General features: G+C 41.4%; 1 protein-coding gene across 6 annotated transcripts in view; it reads right to left on the reverse strand.

Moving 5' to 3' along the window:
* The window catches only part of STAU2 (staufen double-stranded RNA binding protein 2), a 308,588-nt gene extending 287,600 nt beyond the window's left edge, over window positions 1–20,988 (reverse strand). For 2 of the 6 annotated variants that reach the window (XM_082859014.1, XM_082859009.1), the window contains exons 1-2: window positions 20,230–20,268; window positions 12,356–12,421 (exon numbers count right to left, since the gene is read on the reverse strand). Coding sequence is in view for 2 of the 6 variants with exons in the window: in XM_082859013.1 (XP_082715139.1) it covers window positions 12,356–12,373 (18 nt within the window). In the remaining 4 variants the exon portion in view is untranslated. Of the gene's footprint in view, window positions 1–12,355; window positions 12,422–20,229; window positions 20,291–20,881 lie in introns of those variants that run through there. The other 4 variants (XM_082859013.1, XM_082859010.1, XM_082859012.1 and 1 more) reach the window with 4 other exon arrangements.
* Between the last annotated feature and the right edge of the window lie 376 nt (window positions 20,989–21,364).

The raw sequence follows: 21,364 nt of genomic DNA on the forward strand, positions 1-21,364 counted from the left end.
GCACATGAAAAGATATTAAAATCACTAGTATCAAAGCAATGCAAATGAAAACCATAAGATACCACTTCATACCTAGTAAGATGGCCATTACCAAAAAAAGAAAGGAAGGAAGGGAGGGAGGAAAAAAATAAGTATTGGTGAGGATGTGGGGAACTTGGAACCCTTGTTCATTATTAGTGGGAATGTGAAATCGTGTAGCCACTATGGAAAACAGTAATTAAACACAGAATTACCATAGGATCCAGCAATTTCACTCCTGGAAAAATAGACCCAGAATAACAGAAAGCAGGGACTTGAACAGATATATGCACTCCCATGTTCACTGCAGCATTACTCACAACAGCCAAAAGGTGGAAGCACCCCAAATGTCTACCAATGGATGAGTGAATAAATAAAATGTGGTATATATATAAAATGGAATATTACTCAGCCTTAAAAAGGAAACTGTGACACATGCTATAACATGAACGAACTTCGAAGACATTATGCTAAGTAAAATAAGCCAGTCACAAAAGGACTTGTACAATTCCACTTACATGAGATATTGAGAGCAGTCAAACTCATAAAGACAGAAAGTAGAATGGTGGTTGACAGGGGCTGGTGGATTGGAGAATGGGGAGTTGGTGTTTTAATGGGTACAGAGTTTCAGTTTGGGAATATCAAGAAGTTCTGCAGATGGGTGTTGGTGATGGTGATGGTTATACAACACTGTTCAGCTACTTAGTGCCACCATACACTTAAAAATGGTTAAAAGGGGGGGACTTCTCTGGTGGCGCAGTGCTTGGGAATCCGCCTGTCAACGCAGAGGGCACGCGTTCCAGCCCTGGTCTGGGAAGATCGCACATGCCGCAGAGAAACTAAGCCCATGCGCCACAACTACTGAGCCTGCGCTCTAGAGCCTGCGTGCCACAACTACTGAAGCCTGTGTGCCTAGAGCCCGTGCTCTGCAACAAGAGAAGCCACAGCAACGAGAAGCCCGCACACCACAATGAAGAGTAGCCCCCGCTCACCGCAAATGGAGAGAAAGCCTGCATGAAGCAACGAAGACCCAATGCAGCCAAAAGAAACAAATTAATTTTTAAAAAGATGGTTAAAATGGTAACTTTTATGTTATATATATTTTACCACAATTAAAAATTTAAAAACAAAACAAAAAAAGTCACTTTTTTGTTTCCTCTGAAATTTTTATTTTATTGAAGTATAGTTGATTTACAATGTTGTGCTAGTTTCAGGTGCACAGCAAAGTGATTTAGTTATATATCTATATTTTTTCAGATTCTTTTCCACTATAGGTTATTACAAGATATAGAATACAGTTCCCTGTGCTATACAGTGGGTCCTTGTTGTTTATTTTATATATAGTAGTGTGTATCTGTTATTCCCAAACTCCTAATAGATCCCTCCCCTGCCTTTCCCCTTTGCTAACCATAAATTTGTTTTCTATGTCTGTGAGTCTAGTTCTGTTTTGTAAATAAGTTCCTTTGTATGACAAGTCACTTCTTTTCGGAAAGCATTTTCAGTGGGAACAGAATCCAAAGTTGACAAGTATTTTATAGTCTTCTAAAAATGTCACTCCACTCTTTTCTGGCTTGCAGTGTCCAACAAAAACTCTGTCATTCTTGTCTCTATTTCTCTGTTCATGTCTTTTTTTCCTCTGACTGCTTTTAAGATTTCCTTTCACTATCACTGATTTTCAGCCATTTGATTATGATGTGCCTTAGTGTGGGTTTTTAAATGTTTCTTTCAAATCAGATTCATTGAGCTTTACAGATCTATGGAGTTTCTAGTTTTTTTGTTTTTTGGGGGTTTTTTTTAGTTCACTAAACACAGAAAATATTCAGTCATTATTTGTTCTAATATTTTCCTGTTCCTCCTCCCTTCTCCTGAGAATCTAATTAATTTATCTTAGACTATATATTATCCAACAGCTCATAGATGCTGTTCATTCTTTTTTCAGTTTTTTCACTCTGTGCTTCATTTTGGATAGTTGTTATTCCTACGTATTCAAGCTCACTTATCTTTTCTTCTACAGTGTCTTATCTGCTATTAATTCCATCAAGTATCTTTTTCTTTCAGATACTACATTCTTCATTTCTAGAATTTCCATTTAAGCATATTTTTGTATCTTTTATTTCTATTCTCTTCATTTTCCTATTTTCTTCTCCCTTCCTGAACACTGACAGCATATTAGTAGCAACTCTTTTGACAGCTTTGTCTGCTAAATCAATCATCATTGTCATTTCTGGGTCTCTTTCTATTGATTGATCTTTTTTTACCCTAGTTATGGGTCATATTTTCATGCTTCTTTGCAAGCATTTTAATTTTCTAATTGAAAGGAAATTGACATAACATCAAATTAACCATTTCAAAGTGAAGACATCAGTAGCATTTAGTACAGTCACAATGTTGTGCAACCACCTCTACCTAGTTCCAAAACATTTTTATCACACCAAAATAAACTCGGTACCCATTAGGCAGTTACTCCCCTTCTCTCCTTACCCCCAGGACCTGACAACAACCAACCTGTGCTCTGTCTCTACAGATTTACTTATTCTAGATATTTCATATAAATGGAATCAGACAATATGTGACCCTGGTGTCTGCTTCTTTCACTTAGCAAAATGTTTTTGAGCTTCACCACATTGTACTATGTATCAGTACATCATCTCTTCTTACAGCTAAATAATATTCTATGGTGTGTTTGTACCACAATTTGTTTACCCAGTCATCTATCCATTTGGGTTGCTTCTACCAACTGGCCATTGTAAATAGTGTTACTATGAACATGTGTGTACCTATATTTGAGTACCTGTTTTCAATTCTTTTGGGTATACATCTAGAGTGGAATTGCATGGTAATTGTATGTTTAACTTTTTAAAGAACTGCCGAACTGTTTTCCACAGAAGCTGAAACACTTCACATTCCCACCAGCACTGTACAGGTGTTCTGATTTCTCCACATCATCACCAACACTTGTTATTGTTGGTCTCTTTGAATCTAACCATCCTAGTGAGCTTGAAGGGGTACTAATTGTGGTTTTCAATTGCATTTCCCTAATTACTAATGAGGTTGAGTATTTGTTCATGTGCATGTTGGCCATATGTACATCTTCTTTGGAGAACTGTCTATTCAAGTCCTTTACCCATTTTTAGTTGGGTTGTCTTTTTTTTTTTAATATTTATTTTTGGCTGCATCGGATCTTAGTTGCGGCACGCAGGATCTTCTGTTGCAGCACGTGGGCTCTTCATTGCAGCATGCAGGCTTCTCTCTAGTTGTGGTGTGTGGGCTTCTCTCTGGTTGTGGCATGTGGGCTCCAGAGCACACGGGCTCTCTAGTTGTGGCACACGGGCTCCAGAGCACATGGGCTCTGCAGTTGCAGCACGCGGGCTCAGCAGTTGTGGTGCACAGGGGCTTAGTTGCCCCACAGCATCTGGGATCTTAGTTCCCCGACCAGGGATCGAATACGCATCCCCTGCATTGGAAGGCAGATTCTTAACCACTGGACCACCAGAAAAGTCCCTGACTTGCCTTTTTATTGTTGAGTTATAAGAGTTATAGTTCTTATATTTAGGTCTTTGATCCATCTTGAGTTAATTTTTGTATGTGGTGTGAGGTAGGGATCCAGGTTTATTCTTTTGCATGTGGACATCCAGTTGTCCCAGAACTATCTGTTGAAGATATTATTCTTTCCTGCATTGAGTGGTCTTGGCAATCTTGTCAAAAATCAGTTGGCTATATACGTATTAGTTTATTTCTAGCCTCTCAATTCTATCCCATTGGTCTATACCTCTTTCCTTATGCCAGAACCACACTGTTTTGATTACTGTAGTTTTACAATATGATTTGAAATGGGGGAGGTATGGACCCTCCAACTGTGTTCTCTTTCAAGACTGTTTTGGCTATTTAGGCCCACTGAAATTCCATAAGTTGAAGATCAGCTTTTCAAGTTCTGCAAAAGAGGTCACTGGAATTTTGACAGACATCATATTGAATACGTACACTGTTTTGCAATAGTATTGCCATCTTAATGTTAAGTCTTCAAATCCATAAACACAAAATATCTTTCCATTTATTTAGGTCTTCTTCAATATCTTTCAACAGTGTTGTACAGTTTTCAGAGTACAGGTCTTTCAATTCCTGTATGCTTTTAGATGCTAGTATGAATGGAACTGTTTTCTTAATTTCCTTTTTGAATTCTATACCACTGGTATACAGAAACACAACTGTATTTTGTGTGATCTTGTACTTACAACTTTTCTGAATTCATTTGTTAGCTCTATTTGGTTTTCTGTAGATTCTTTGGGATTTTCTATATATCAATACATGGTAACATGTCATCTACAAATAAAAATAGTTTTACCTATTCCTTCCAATTTGGATGTCTTTTATTCCTTTTTCTTGTCTAACTGCTCTGGCTATAACTTCCAGTACAATGTTGAATAGCAGTGGTGAGGATAGGCATCCTTGCCTTGTCCCTGAACATAAGGAGAAAGTTTTTAGTCTTTCACCATCGAACTGGATGTTAGCTGTTTTTCATAAATGCCCTTTATCATGCTGAAGAAGTGTCCTTCTATTCCTAGTTTTTGAGTGTTTCTATTACGAACAGGTGTTGGATTTTGTCAAATGCTTTCTGTATCAACTGATACAGAAAGGTGATCATGTGAGGGTTTCTTTCCATTGTTCTATTAATGCAGTGTATTACACTGATTGATTTTCCTATGCTGAACCACTCTTGCATTCCTGGAATAAATCCCACTTGGTCATGGTGTATAATCCTTTATATATATTGTTGGATTCAGTTTGTTAGTATTTTGTTGAGGGGTTTTGCATCATATTCATAAGGAATATTGATCTGTAGTTTGTTTTTTTTTTCCCCTGGTGTCTTTGTTTGGCTTTGGTATCAGAGTAATACTGGCCTCATACAATGAATTATGAAGTATTGCCTCCTCTCCTATGTTTTGGAAGAGTTTGAGAAGGACTGGTGCTAATTCTTCTTTAAATGTTTGGTAGAATTCATCAGTGAAGCCATCTGGTCCTGGACTTTTCCTTGTTTGTGAGGGATTTTTTTTTAAATAAATTTGTTTGTTTGTTTATGGCTGCAATGAGTCTTCGTTGCTGCACGCGGGCTTTCTCTAAGTTGTGGCGAGCGGGGGCTACTCTTCGTTGAGGCATGTGCGGGTGTATCATTGCAGTGGCTTCTCTTGTTGCAGAGCACGGGCTCTAGGTGCACGGACTTCAATAGTTGTGGCTTGTGGGTTCAGCAGTTGTGGCTCGTGGACTCTAGAGCCCAGGCTCAGTAGTTGTGGCATACGGGCTTAGTTGCTCTGCGGCATGTGGGATCTTCCCAGACCAGGGCTCGAATCTGTGTCCCCTGCATTGGCAGGAGGATTCTTAACCACTGTGCCACCAGGCAAGTCCCGGGATTTTTTTTTTTTACTGATTCAATCTGTTTACTTCTTATAGGGCTGTTGATATTTTCTATTTCTCTTAAGTCCGTTTTGGTAATCTGTGTTTCTAGAAATTTGTCCATTTCATGTAGGTTATCCAAATTGTTGTTCACAGTACTCTCTTATAATTTTTTTAATTTCTTTAAGGTCATGGTAATGTAACTACCTTCATTTCTGATTTTAGTTATATTCGTCTTTGCTCTTTTTGTCAGTCTAGCTAAAGATCTGTCAATTTAGTTATCTTTTCAAAGAACCAACTTTTAGTTTTGCTGATTCCCTATATTGTTTCCCATTCTCTATTTTGTTTATCTCCACTTTAATCTTTATCATTTTCTTTCTTCAGCTAGCTTTGGGTTTAATTTTGCTCTTTTTCTAGTTCTTTTAAGGTGAAAAGTTAGGTTATTTGTTTGGGATTGTTCTTTTTAAATGTAGGTGTTTAATGCTATAAATTTCCCTCTGAGCACTGCTTTCACTGCATCCCATACATTATCGTATACTGTGTTTTCATTTTCATTTGTCTTTAATTATTTTCTCATTTCCCCTATGATTTCTTCTTTGACCTCTTGGTTATTTAAGAGTGTACTGTTTAAGTTCCACATATTTTTGAGGGTTTTGGTACTCTTTCTGTCACTGATTTCTAGCTTCATTCCACTGTGAACAGAGAAGATACTTTGTATGATTTCAATCTTTCAAAACATATTGAGACTTGTTTTGTGGCCTAACATATGGCCTGGAGAATGCTTTATGTGTACTTAATAGGAATTTGTATGTTGCTGTTGCTGAACGCTTTGTATGTATCTGTTAGGTCTAATCAGCTTATAGTGTTGTTCAAGTCCTCTATTTCCTTACTGATCTTCTGTCTAGATGCTCTATCCCTTATTCAAGGTGAGGCAAGCATTTTAATTTTGAATTGGATGACAAACACTAGGAATTTTACATTGTTGGGTTCTGAATTGTGTTGTATTCCTCTATACAGTGTTGGACTTTGTTCTGGTGCACAGTTAAATTACTTGGGATAACTTGAAGCCTTCTGAAGACTCTTTCCAATGCCCTATGTATGACAAGGTATTTACACTCTAGATAATGGAGACACAAACTATTCCCAGTTTTGTGTGAGCTCCAGAAACTGTTTTCTTACTGCTTTCCAGTAGTTCTTTCCCTGACTTTGAGTAGGTCCTGCCATGCATCTACAGATCAGAACTGAGCCAAAGACTCAAGAAGAACCCTCTGCAGCTCTCCAGAATACGTATGTGCTCGAGTGTACTCCTTAACATATATTCACCACTCTCCCCCAAAGCTCCCTTCTCTCCAGTACTCTGACCTACAATTCTAACCACCACCTTGGCCTTCCTAAACTCTTATCTCTGTTTCCTAATCCCAACAAAATTGGGCTCTGTTTTGATTCCTCCTCGCACTACAGCCTGTAAACAACTTCCAGGCTCTACTGTAAACTGGTGCAATAGAAGGGCTTACCTCATTTGTTTCTATTCTCTCAGGCATCACAGCCTGCTGCCATCTGTCATCCAATGTCTAAAAACCACTGATCACATATTTAATATGTTCTCAAGTTATTTAAGGGGAAAGAGAATATTACTGCTGCATAACACATTACCCCTGACTTAATGGCTTAAAAAATAAGCATTTATTTTTTTCACATAGTTTCTAAGGTTCAGCAATCTAGGAGCAGCTTGGCTGGGTGGTTCTGACTCAGAATCTCTCAAGGGGTTGCAGTCAAGATGTTGATGGAGAGCAGTCTAGGTAGGGCTGGAAGCCTGTCAAGGGCTGGAGGATCTGCTTTCAAGAAGGCTCAGTCACACAGTTAGCTAAAGGTCTTGGTTCCTTGTTAGCTGTTGGCAGGAGGCCTCAATTTCTCACCATGTGGGCCTCTCCAGTGGGCTATTCACAACATGGCAGCTAACTACTCTCAGAGTCAGCAATGCAGGGTGACACTGAGGGAGAGAGAGGAGGATGGAGAAGGCACAATGTCTTTTATAACCTATCCTTGGAAACGATCCATCACTTCTACCATATTCTATTGGCCACACAAACAGATGTGCGAGAGGATTACACAATGGTGTAAATACCAGGAGGCAGAGATCACTGGGGGCCATCTTGGAAGCTGGCTACAAAGAGGATAAATCTTGCTATGCCAACATGGCAGAAAGCCAACATCCTTCTTATACATTTTAACCTCCTTGTGTTTACTACTTTTTTAATCCAGTAACTGTACACTAAATCCTATGACTTCAAGAGAGATAGGCAGATGGTAAATAGATCCTACTCTATTTACTAAGAAAAACTAAGAGTAAGTATCAGCAGCTTTTAAAAGGGAAAAGGATAGAGTTTCCAGTGCATATGGCAGGAAAGAGAAGGAGAGCACTTGTAGCTGACCTGGGCTTGAGACATGTCCAAAGTGCTTCACTCCCCCCAACAATTACTCTAATGACCAACTTAAATGTCTGCCCTCCTTTCTCATCAACCTCCAGAGCAACAATAGCAATAACACCAGTCATAGTACTATCAACAGCAGTAGCAATACTAGAACCAACACTAAGCATTTGGCCTTTGTTATCTCAATTACTCCTCACAACAAACCTGTAGGATAGTATCGTTATCCCTTAAACTCTAGGCTTTTTGTTTCTTAATGACCAAACCCTGGCTTTACACTTTACAGTACACCTTGATACAACTTTATTCTTTCTGTATAACACCTGGCTCCCTCTTGCCCTATAGGATTCTCCACTCTTCTGGCACTGAAATTGTTCTGTCCTCCCTGTTCTCCTACTCCACTTGATTCAGGCCTTAAAGCTTCCCCTTAGGGCTTCCCTGGTGGCACAGTGATTAAAATCTGCCAGCCAATGCAGGGGACACGGGTTCGAGCCCTGGACCGGGAAGATACCACATGCCGCGGAGCAGCTAAGCCCGTGCGCCACAACTACTGAGCCTGCACTCTAGAGCCCGCGAGCCACAACTACTGAAGCCTGCGCGCCTAGAGCCTGTGCTCTGCAGCAAGAGAAGCCACAGCAATAAGAAGCCCGTGCAACGCAACAAAGGGTAGCCCCCGCTCGCGGCAACTAGAGAAAGCCCACGCACAGCAATGAAGACCCAACACAGCCAAAATTAAATAAAATAAATACATTTATATAAAAAAAAAAAAGCTTCCCCTTAGCTTCTGTGTTCCTAACGGCGATTACCAAACCTCTTTAAAAGGAACCACTACTTAAACCTCTGTTAATCCCTGGCTGCTGGGCTCTCCCAAGACTACAGCTGCCTAACATAGACTTCCCAACACCTTAGGACACACTGCCCGGTCAAGTGTGCCTCACCAAATAATCCCAAAACATTTTCCCTATTTCGGTCACTAATTTTTAAATAGTATTTCACAGCACATGGGCCTTCTCAATTTATATTTGCTACAGCTTAATGTTCAAATGAGTTTCCTTTCCCTAGGGGCTTATAATTAATCATCAGGGAGAAAGGTCAAAATACACCAAACTCTTACTTAGTGGTATCCTGGAAACAGGCTACCATTAGTTACTTGTTGAATAATGAATGAAAAAACTACAAACTACAAACTAATGATTATAAATGATTATATCAAATGATTATATATATGATTATAAATGATTATAAATGATTATATCAAGGGGATATAATCCAAAGAATTTTTACAAATAAAAGGTAAAGATGACAGTGGACACAATTCACAAAAGACAAAACACAAAAGAACAAATATAAGCAAATCATAGAAATGCAAATTAAAATATCACTTTTTGTCAGACAGATTAATGGAGATTGAAAATTTGTCATGGAAATAAGGAAACAGCCATTCTGATAACCTTTTTTTTTTTTTTTTTTTGCAGTACGCGGGCCTCTCACTGTTGTGGCCTCTCCCGTTGGGGAGCACAGGCTCCGGACGCACAGGCTCAGCGGCCATGGCTCACGGGCCCAGCCGCTCCGCGGCATGTGGGATCTTCCCGGACCAGGGCACGAACCCATGTCCCCTGCATCGGCAGGCAGACTCTCAACCACTGTGCCACCAGGGAAGCCCCTGATAAACTTCTAATAGATTATAATTTTGTATTTTTGGTATTTATGCATCAAATATCTTTAAAATCTGCATACTCCTTTGACTAGTATTTCCATTTCTAATAATTAATTGCAAGAAAATAATGGACAGAGGAACACAGGTATATGTAAAAAAAAAAATACTAACTGTGGCACTAACTAGAACACAAAATCTGTCCAACAATAAGGATTTGATTAAATAACTCTTAGTACTTCCAAATTATGGATTAAGTCACTTCAGATATTATGTATTACCTAATCCCACTTTTTAAAATTACATATATTCACATAAAAACATACCTGCATAGAAAAAAATCTAGAAGTATACACCCCAAAATGTTAGCAGTGACTGTTTCTGTAAAAGAATAGTGGAATTACTTGTGATTTTATTTTCCTTTTTACTTATCTATACCACCTAATTTTTCTACATGAATTGTACATGGATAAGAACACACACTCTTAAAAGGCAAAAGTTAAAATGAGGAGCACAATTTAAAGGCAGATGTGTCACTATGGTAGCCGAACATGGAACATTCCTATGTTCCCTAATAATAACGTCAGGCAGAATTAATATCACAAAGGATACCAAGTAACTTAGTATTCAATAGCCTAGTTTTTAATTAGTTCTAGGGACACATATGGAATAATTTGCTAGTACTATTCAGGCATTTTAACAAAAGACCTCCCCAAATTTATTTATTAATCCTAAAGACAGTGCTGAAAATTATGCAGTAAAAATCTCAACTGCTTCAAGATGAGTGTCAGCTTCAATTGCCTTTTCATGCCTTTTCACATTTACCTTGAGAAACCTCTAATGCGAAAGCAGTCACTGTGAACATAATAAAACAGAAAAATCACTCATATGTTTAAGAATTCAATGTGACTTTTAAGTCTGGATGAAAACAAAGTCTTCTCTATAAGTTCTACTATTCCAAATTAGGTTAGCTTTTCCCCTCAGACTTGAAAAGTTTTAAAAACTTAGTCAAGAGAGGGTCCTGAAGCAAGCCAAGGAACACGTATCTGTTACAAGCAAAGCATGCGTATCTCCAGGCACTGTGGACACTTTCTAGCCAAAGCCCAGGGAGCTGCTGTGGCCACGCAGAGCACTGCCTAGGAGTTGTTTGCAATGCCTGGTTCAACACAACCAGTAGCACAGATGGTTAGTAAATCCTCATTAGGACTAATCTATAAACTATAATTTTCAATGATGTTGCCTGACATAAACTGATCATTTCCATCTGTCTATAGTAGAATAACTGTACCCATATAATTAATGGCAGGTATCTGTACAGTCACTTGGGGGGAACTTCACACCTACAGCACAGTTTGTATGTCACATCTCATAAAGCTCCATCAATGCATCTAATGGGACTTGACAGCAACCATGAAGGCACAGGAAGCACTAAGCACAGTATGATTCCTTTTAGCCCATGTTAGTAACGTCACTGATGAAAGCAATACTTGTGGCACAAGAAAACTGTCTAGTTCAAGGAGAAAATCAAAGACTGTGCATAAGGGAGAGGTTTTACATTAATGGCATTTGTGTAAAGCAGCATCATATAATACCAAAACGGACAACACAATTATGTGGTTACTGCTGACAAGGACGGAGATCTCCTTGCTTTAGTGACAACCCTGGCACCATTCATCCACTCGTTCAGCAAATACATGAAAATCATATACAACAAGAACTATTCTAGGCCCTAGGGATATAGGAGTAAACAAGCAAAGTCACTCCCTTCACGGAGCACAACATCTAACAAGGAAGGCAGACGTTAAATAATATTACATACTTTAATACAATTTTGAATGTCAGGATGTCATTAAATAGAAGGGCAGGGTGCTATGAGGCAAATCCTAGGCCTGGGAGTCAAGTGAACCAAGCACGTGGTGGGTGAGAAGAGGTCAAGCTGGAGCGACCTGGCTCAACCTCAGACCTGAAAGAGTCTAGTGTGACTGAAGCATTTAGATTGCTTCCTGGGCACACGTTAAGTCTGAGATGCATAAAGACATCCAAGTTAAGAGATCAAGTTGGTAACTGCTACCTAAGTCTGGAGCTCAGAAAAGAAGTCTAGACCAGGTATAAACTGAGAAGTCATTTGCTTAGAGATGGTGTGCGATACACAGGAACTGGAGATTTCTTAGGCCAAGTGAGCTGGATGGGGCGGGGGCTGGGAGGGGTCATGTATTACTTCCTCAAATCACAAAAGAATTAACTACTTCTTGCAATCAAATTACTTTCTTCTCTCTTGATTTGCAAATGTGAAATAAATCAAAGTGCTTTCTTATATTATAGTTATGATACAATGCCCTTTTTGTTCAGAAAGGATAAGATTAAATGTATAAAGTTCTTGGAGAAATGTCAAGACCTAAGAAAAATATTTCTACAGTGAGTCTAAGGCATTGTATGCTATAGTTTATTTAGCAGACCACTTTCTTCCAGCCTTTTCCAGTGCCCTAGAAAAGGACTCTTTTTTTAACACACTGATACAACCACTTCGCAAGATGTGTCACTAGAAATGCTTTCAGTCTGCAGAACTGCCACCTACTGAAGCTAGATCACAACTGTAAGCATTCTGAACACATCAACAAGTCCTGGAGATGTGACATCAAAAAGAACAGAAAAACCTTCTGCTCTGCACACTTAAAACTTAACTTTCAGGACTATCGCTATAATCCTTACACAACCTGCCCTGCAGTCTTCCTATGATGAATATATAGCATGTAACTGCTCTATAAAACAGTGGGCAGGTTATGGTTATAGAAAAGCTGAGTTAAAATGCTCCACGATTTATGGCCCAAGCACCATATAAGTGTGACATGCCTTAACACAAACTCACCTGATTTATTTGAAGCATGTTAAAACAATATTGACCAAACTGCTGTATCCCTCACGGCTCCAAAAACTAGAAAATGAAAATGAAGAAATAAGTTCAACTTAGTTGGTAATCGCAATGATTAGCACTTTAAACACATGCCCGTGACCAAAATCAAATACAAAAAATAGAGTAGATCTAAATCAGCGTAGAACTTTCTATGATGATAAACATGTTCTATATCTTTGCTGTCCAAACCGGTAGCCACTAGACACATGTGGCTACTGAGCACGTGAAATGTGGCTAGAACAACTGAGAAAGTAAATTTTAAATTTTCTTTAATGTTAAATAGCCACCCTGTGGCTAGTGACCACCATACTGGACAGTGCAGATCTAGGCTGCACAAAGTCCCTTCTGGTTCTAGAGTTCTATGACAATTTCAGCAAAAGTGAAGCTGTTAAAACAATGTAAAAGTTTCAGATTAATATTTAATATATACTTCCCTTGCTCCAGTAACGTTTTAAACAGCTTGCTTCCCCTCCTCTATAAGATAAATTAAGCCTAAAGAAGATGTAACACACACATATTCTCTTAGGTAGTATGGAAAAGAGCACATAGTAAGATTACCTAGTTGCATTTTTTTTCCTGTTTCTGATTTTATTATCATCATTATAAAAATAGCATGCATATCAAAATTTTACATAAAATTTTCGAAAAGAAAATTACCATCCTGACACATCCCATTGTTACATTTGGATTTGTTTCCTTATGGGTCTAACCTCCTCGCCATGGTTGTATTTCTTTTCATATAGCAAATGTCTTCTACACTTAATTTAAAAATAGATATCAAAGAAGGGCAGGGGCCTTCCCTGGTGGCGCACTGGTTGAGAGTCCGCCTGCCGATGCAGGGGACGTGGGTTCATGCCCTGGTCCATCTGGAGCCTGTGCTCCGCAATGGGAGAGGCCACAACAGTGAGAGGCCCACGTACCGCAAAAAAAAAAAAAAAAAAAAAAAAAAAAAGGGCAGGAAAACCCAAATAAATCAATAAATAATGGGATTTTGTAATGGGAAAAGTTACATTAAAAATTATGTACAGTCCCCCCAAAAAAATTATCTAAAAAGCAACAACACAATTTTGACATATACCAAAAGAGCTAAATCCAATCACTTGTGTAGAAATTTTTATGCTATAAAATTTTTAATACTGAACTTTCCCTCAGAAGCAAAGGTTCCGGAAATACATATATACACACAGATACCATATGAATATACATATATGTGTGTGTGTGTGTATATATATATTTGGCTACAATTTTTTCAAAATGACAAACTAGAGTCAATTCAAAATGACTTTCAAAATTTTCAATTATTTCTTTGTTTTAAAAAAATTTTATTTATTTATTTTTGGCTGCATTGGGTCTTCGTTGCTGCACGTGGGCTTTCTCTAGTTGCGGCGAGCGGGGGCTACTCTTCGTTGTGGCATGTGGGCTTCTCATTGCGGTGGCTTCTCTTGTTGCGGAACATGGGCTCTAGGAGCACAGTCTTCAGTAGTTTGGCACGCGGACTCAGTAGTTTGGCTCGTGGGCCGTAGAGAGCGCAGGCTCAGTAGTTGCCGCACATGGGCTTAGTTGCTCCACGGCATGTGGGATCTTCCTGGACAAGGGCTCAAACCCGTGTCTCCTGAATTGGGAGGAGGATTCTTAACCACCGTGCCATCAGGGAAGCTCCTCAATTATTTCTTACAATAGTGACCTCACCATCTGTACCAGTTTTTGTATTTTCCAAGAGAATCGCATTTGTAGAAATAGCACAAGACCTGAGCACCAGTGAATTTAAGTTTTAGTCCAAGCTCTTCAGATTACCTTTTTTATATATAAATTTATTTATTCATTTATTTAATTTTTGGCTGCACTGGGTCCTCGCTACTGCACACGGGCTCTCTCTAGTTGCTGAGAGTGGGGGCTGCTCTTTGTTATGGTGCGCGGGCCTCTCACTGCGGTGGCTTCTCTTGTTGTGGAGCACGGGCTCTAGGTGCGCAGGCTTCAGAAGCTGTGGCACACGGGCTTCAGTAGTTGTGGCTCGTGGGCTCTAGAGTGCAGGCTCAGTAGTTGTGACATGCATGGGCTTCAGAAGTTGTGGCGCGCAGGCTCAGTAGTTGTGACGTGCACGGGCTTAAGTTGCTCCATGGCAGGTGGGATCTTCCCAGACCAGGACTCGAACCTGTGTCCCCTGCATTAGCAGGCAGATTCTTAACCACTGCGCCACCAGGGAAACCCCTTCAGGAGATTACCTTTTGAGCTTTGGTAAATTGCTTTATGTATCTTTGAGTTCTTTCTCTTGCTTCTATTTTCTTCCCTCTTTTTTTTTTTTTTAAATCTTTAAAAAGTAAATGTAAGTCCTTTGGTAGGCAAACAACAAATAGAATACAGCAGAAATAATGAGCTACCACTTCCAAGACTGGGTTATAAAAAGACCATCATTTCCCTCCTGGGTGTCACCTGCTCTCATTCTCTCACCTGTTTGGTCTGCGGGAAGCTGGCTGTCATATTGTGAGCTGCCCTGTGGTCAGACCTACATAACAAAGAACTGAGGGACACCTTGGACCAACAGCCCAACAGAAACTGGGGCTTTCTGTCCAGTACCCCCCAAGGAACTGAATCCTGCCAAGAGTCACATGAATGACTCAGAAGCAGATCTTCCCCCAGTCAAGCTTTCAGATGAGACTACAGCCCCAAAGACAGCTTACCTGCAACCTCGTAAGAGACCCTGAACCACAGGCACCCAGATAAGCTGCACCCAGATTTCTAACCCACAGAAACTGAGATAATAAATATTTGTTTTAAGTTCTTAATTTCTGGGGTAATTTGTAACAATAAATAAGATACTTCTGTTCAACTCAAATTCTATAATTCTATGGTATTAATTAATATATTTAGGTAGACCAAAAAAAGTCAATTCCCTGTTCAACATGAGCAAATGAATAACAGAATTTGAAAGGAGTAAATTATGAAACTTAAACATTTACACCCTATTCAAAAGATGACATCATTAAAAAGTGTAGCATTAATCAAATGGTATTAAAATACACTATCTACAACTAAAACTACAAACCTAACCAGTTTTCTTTTTTTTAATTGAAAACAATTCATTTGGACATTAGAACATGAACAAACAACTAAAAGCATCTCAGTGATCTAATGTCCCTTATTTTCCAGAATTTAACATTTTAGTAAGAATTTACCAAATTTGAGAAATCTCATTTTGTTTTTATTTTATGTAAGCCTCTAAAAATTACAAATCCTTGTCTATAGACCTGTACGTGTTTCTTCCGTATTAGATTTTGGTAATACTAGTGGCTGATTCTGAGAAGTAGGCACAATAAGATATAGGGGTACATTTTTTAAAGTTCTGACCTTCTGGTATACATAAAGCAGTTTTATGAAAAAGCACAAATGAAAGCACGTATTCACTCAAAACTGACCATACAATTTTAAATATTCCGTAAGCCTTTCCTTCACAATTATAAAAATCTGTATACGTTAAAACATGAAACTAATATGTCTGTAACAGTACTCTGTAAGGTAACTGGATAAAAATTCTGAACACATTATTGTCCACAAACAAGTTGTATTAGATCTACATCAATATAAAGATTATAACTATACCACAGGCAATTTGGAATGCCCACAGTGGCACATCTCTTCAACATTTCATGTCTTATTTAAAGACATGCCAGGTCTACTGTCCTATATTTAAAAGAATTTGATAAAATATCAAGTCATATCAATAAAATGCAGAGCATTTTATACTACCCACGGTTTCATAAACTCCACCTCTTCCTCTTCTGTCAAAAGTTTCCAGCTACCATTCATTCCAATTACAACTGTGTACTTTTAGAAAAACCTATTCACATGTCCCCAAAATGCCCTACAGTGATATCCAGTCAGGCACATTAGAACATGCAGTTCCAGGTTCCAAGCTACTAAATGAAAACAGGCAGGGCAGTTTATGGAGAGAAGGCACTACTCACTGGAGAAGACTTGCCACTCATGAAGAATTAAAGGTCCAACAGGTATCTGAAATGTACTGCTGATATCACTCACTGCTTTTATTATGAATTACAATTTGCTCATCTGATTAACTGAAAGCTGTGCAAAATTAAATCTATAAAATCCTCAACAATTAAATCCTGCTTTATAAAATGGCATTATTAAATTAACATATCTATAAATTTTATATTGGCACCCATCCCACAACGGACAGGCAATCCTCTCTTAAATGTCTTACCTGACAATATGAAAAGCAAAAATATTTACTATCCCCACTCTTACACTCCAAACTACTACAAAACTAAATACCAACTCAAAGCTTCTTACTCTAAAAAATTCATGGGCTCCTTAAAAAGTGTTTTAAAAAAAGCTTTTCATTTTAATTTTCTTTTTAAAGTAGGTATCCCCCAAAATTATTTTTATGTAAGAAAATCAAAACTATTTAGTATAAATTTTACTATCTCCTAAGAGCCTATGAAATATTCTAAGTATATAGAAGTCTCACTCCATGAACCATTCCAGTGAAAAACCCCACATAATACCAGCTAAGAAAAAAAGGAAACTAACATTTACCAGACACCAATTTTATATATACCAGGTGCCATATTTAATCCTCATCACCTTGGGATGCAGGTGTTATCCCCATTTTTCTACAAGTTGGGTTACTTCCCCAGTCACACTGCTAGAATTAAAACTCAGTTTTGTCTGGTTCAAAGTCCCCTTCTTTCCATTATATGTTAAACTATAAATAAAAGCTCGACTCCTTAAAAATGTTCCTTAACAAAGGGCTTGACCTCTAAAACAACATAATGGCAAGGACTCTATATAGAACTTCAGGGATTTCTTCAAAATCAATCATACACAAATATAAATTATAATTACTATGGATTCTAGACACTCATCTAATATTTTCTTGAGTATCTAGAAGAAGCACAAGTATATCTATACATGATTTGATTATACTAAGCCTGTCTCCCACTATTCAGTCTAATTAACAAAACCCAATTTTGCAATATCTAGACTTTTCCCCTTTCTTTATTATGATCTGCATACATAAATGATCAGATATCCAGTGCTCAAAGTATACAAAAGAAAAGAAAACAGAGTAATCAAGTAAAGAGGAGGTTAACTACAAGGAAAAAACCCCAACACACCGGCCAATTGTATCTTCCAGAACCTGATCCTAACACAGGAAAACCACTCAGCCTCAATTCCTATATTATTTATATACTAATAATGGTGATGAACACCTTTGATATTTTTGATATTCTTATTCTTTGTTGAAAATCAGACCAAGCCACTCCCTTCCTAGAATTTCATTCCAGGCAAGCCAAGTAAGCTAAAATGTGAAATTTATATGGTTTTCCATGCTTAAGTAGGAGTAGAGACCATGATGTATATAACTGACCCTCAAATGATCTAGGAAAAAAATATTATGTGTGTGACAGAGAGAAAGCAAATGATAAATTGGTGACTCTGAGTTAAGGTTACATGAGTATTCTTTGTATTATTCTTATTCTTGGTACTCTACTGTAAACTTGAAGTTACTTCCAAATAAAAAACTGAAACTTAAAAATTACATGGCAGGGACTTCCCTGGTGGCGCAGTGGATAAGAATCTGCCTGACAATCCAGGGGACATGGGTTCCATCCCTAGTCTGGGAAGATCCCACATGCCGCGGAGCAACTAAGCCCGTGTGCCACAACTACTGAGCCTGCACTCTAGAGCCCGCGAGCCACAACTATTGAGCCCGCGTGCCACAACTACTGAAGCCCGTGTGCCTAGAGCCCGTGCTCTGCAATGAGAAGCCACCGCAATGAGAAGCCCACGCACCCCAACGAAGAGTAGCCCACGCTCGCCGCAACTACAGAAAGCAAACACGCAGCAACAAAGACCCAACGCAGCCAAAAAATAATAAAATCTTTAAAAAAACAAATTACGTGGCAGTATATCTGAAGTTAACAGTACATACTTGGATTATACAGCAACATTTTTACAAATACAAAACGCAGGTTTTTAAGGAAAAATTTAGTGATGTGTGAGGAAATCTGCACTATATCCTACCAACTCATGATCATTTAGGAATAAATTTCAACTACACTGCCATGCAATGGAACGTGGCAATGGTGCCTTGAGCTCAAAATATAGCAGGACAAAAAAAAAAAAAACAGACATCACATAGTTTGGCGTTTAAGTGTTTCACAAATCTAATACAGGCCTGCTGCAAACGGCAGCAAATCTACAATTCAAGTGGTATGTGTTATCTCTGTTTTGCAGTAAAACATAGGCAAACTGAAAAATGAAAAACTTGCCGTTTTACAAAACAATCGAGATGCAGAATGTCTGGGTTTTGATGGCTTTATTAAAAAAGATTTTTTTTTTTTTCCCTACTACAGCTCAATTCACAACAGTATGTGTGAATCATGTTAAGAAAGCAAGGACGGAGAAGAAATAGCCACCAGGAACAATGCTGCAATCTTTTCTCCTACAAGGTTACTATTAACCCGCCTGCCCATCACAATTTTGATTTCAAATGTTCATCATGCTCCCTTAAATCACAAGGATGCATCAGAAGAGAAGTAATGCTCAGAAGAAGTTCAAATTTCAAAATTGTGAAATCAAACATTAAAAATAAAGGTTTTCAGCTAACAGTGAAACACCTTTAAAAGATCGTCTCTATCCTTTCTGGAGGAAACACCCAATTTAAAATCCTTCAGTACATTTCCCTAAGTGAACGGTCCTTCTCTACCCAAGTAGTTCTAAACCTTCTGGGGAAGGGGCGGCGGGACGTCACGCCAAGGAAAGACCCTTTCCGAAGAAAATTCTCCGCAAGTGCAAAATTCTGCACATATTTCCAGGGACTTCCAGAACCCAAGGCCATTATCCCTGCCCGCCCCCCCCGAAGAATCCCAGCTCAGCGTCTCCTCAGTTGCCTCCGCGGAACACCCGCCTCGACACAATCCCCACAGTCCCCGGCCCGCCCCGCGAGGGGCTGGAGGCTCTGCCCTCGCACAGCGGATTCTGTAACTGATCTTTGTCTCTTCGCCCAACTGCCTTCACCTCGGCAAGGTCATTAACTGCCAACCACCCCTTTAAGCCGAGCCCTCACCGTGGTAGTTCGTAAGAGCCACGGCCGAACTTGCCTGTCATAGGATATATTTTGCCCCCTCTGCCCCACCTACCTTCCCCATTTCGGCACGTTACGTATTTATCACTTGCCCATTATACAGAAATAGCCACCACCACCAGCCCCCGGCGCGCCCCCGCTCCGCCGTTCCCCCTGCTCCCCCAGGCCCATGGCCCGCAGACCCTCCAGGGATGGGCCTCCCGCCATCTCCCCTCCTCTGACCCCTCCCCTCCCCAGTCCTGCCCTCCCCCCCCACAGGGACCCTCCCCCTCCCTCTCCGGCACCGTCGCTCCACCCGCGGTCCCCTCTTCCGGCCGTTCCCACCGCGGCCCCAACGACCCCACCTCCCGGGTCCCTGCCGCCCCCCCCCCCAGCCCTCCACCCCTCCACCCTCCGTCTGTGCCGGCATCCTCGCCTTCCTCCCGGCTCCTCCCCTCTGGACACCTGTGTCGTCCCACCCCCTCCACACACGCCCCCCCCCCCAATTCATTCGTCTCCTCCCCGGCTCCCCAGCCCCCGCCATCCTCCTCCCCTCCCCCTCCCGCCCGGAGAGAGCCCGAGGAGGGAGGGAAGGCGCGGGGGAGGGGAGGCCGCGAAGGGGCCGCTCTTCTCCGGGTTCGCCGCGCGCCGCGGACCCGCAGGGCTCCCCAGCGCCCTCTGTCTCCCCCACCAGCGGGGCGGAAGTCGGGGCCTTCCGGACGCCCCCCACAAGGGTATTTACCTTCTCGCCGGGGACACTTTGCAGACGACTCCAACATTGGCAAACACTACAGAGAACTGACCCCGCTCGGCCGCCGCCGCCGCCGCTGCCGGCTTCCACCCCTCGGGCTCCCCGCCCCCCGCCTCCTCCCCCCGCCTCCGCCCGCCTCCCCTGCGCTCCCGCCGCGCCCTCCCGGGCCCGCGCCGCGCGCCCCCGCCGACGCAGCCGCTCTCGCTCCCCAGCCTGCCCGGCGCGCGCGCCCCCGGCCCCCGCAGACCCGCGCCGCGCGCCGGCGCCGGCCCTCCCTCCCTTCTTCCTTTCGCAGGTCCGCGGCCGAGCGCGGCCATTGTTCGCGGCGCCGCTCCCGCCCCCTGGCGGCCGGCCGGCCGCCGCAGCGGCTGCCGCTACAGGCGCTGCGGTGCTGGCGCCGGCAGGCCGGGCCGCGGGGCGGGGGGCCATCCCCCGGGGCCTTGGGAAGGAGGGCGAGGGAACGCCCAAGGACTGCGCCCCGTCCGCAGTCTCCGGGTCTCCGGCCCGGCTCCCCGCCCCCTCGGCTGCAAAGGGTGGGCCTAGGGCAGCCTCTTCCACACCTGCACTCGGCAAATGCCTCCCCCGCCCAATTGAACCTCTGCTCTTTCCAGGTGGTGTCCGCACCCCGATTCCCCGCCCGTACCTTCCCCAGGCTCTCTCGCTGCCCCCCTTTGCTCTGCTGGGGGCGCGCGACCATCCCGCGTCTGCTCCGGCCGCCACTGTGCAAAGCACGGTTTAGCGGATCCTGCACCTTTCCAGCCTGGGAGGAGGAGGGGGAAGGGGGGGAAAGGGGAGGGGGTTAGCGCCACTGTCTCGCCCGGAAAACACTAGTGATCAGTAATCACCTGCACTCCAAGATCCGCAGCGTGGCCAGACAGCCTCCTCAGCCAAAAAAATCATAAAAAAGAAACCCTTCGAACCAAAAAGGAGGATCATCTTAGAACAGTGCCCTAGATTCTAGATTGTTGAGGCAGGAGTGCCAGAAAACTCGAATTACTTCTTGAGTCGTCCTGGTTTTGATGTGGGTTACTGATGTCTGGATAACTTTAACCCAGTTAAGCCCAGTGAAATTCAACACTCCATTTAGTAAATGGCATCATAAATAATGTGGCAATAAAGTAAGTGT

The sequence above is a fragment of the Leucopleurus acutus genome, assembly GCF_964270905.1.
Source record: "Leucopleurus acutus genome assembly, chromosome: 17".
Classification (NCBI taxonomy): Eukaryota; Metazoa; Chordata; class Mammalia; order Artiodactyla; family Delphinidae; genus Leucopleurus; species Leucopleurus acutus.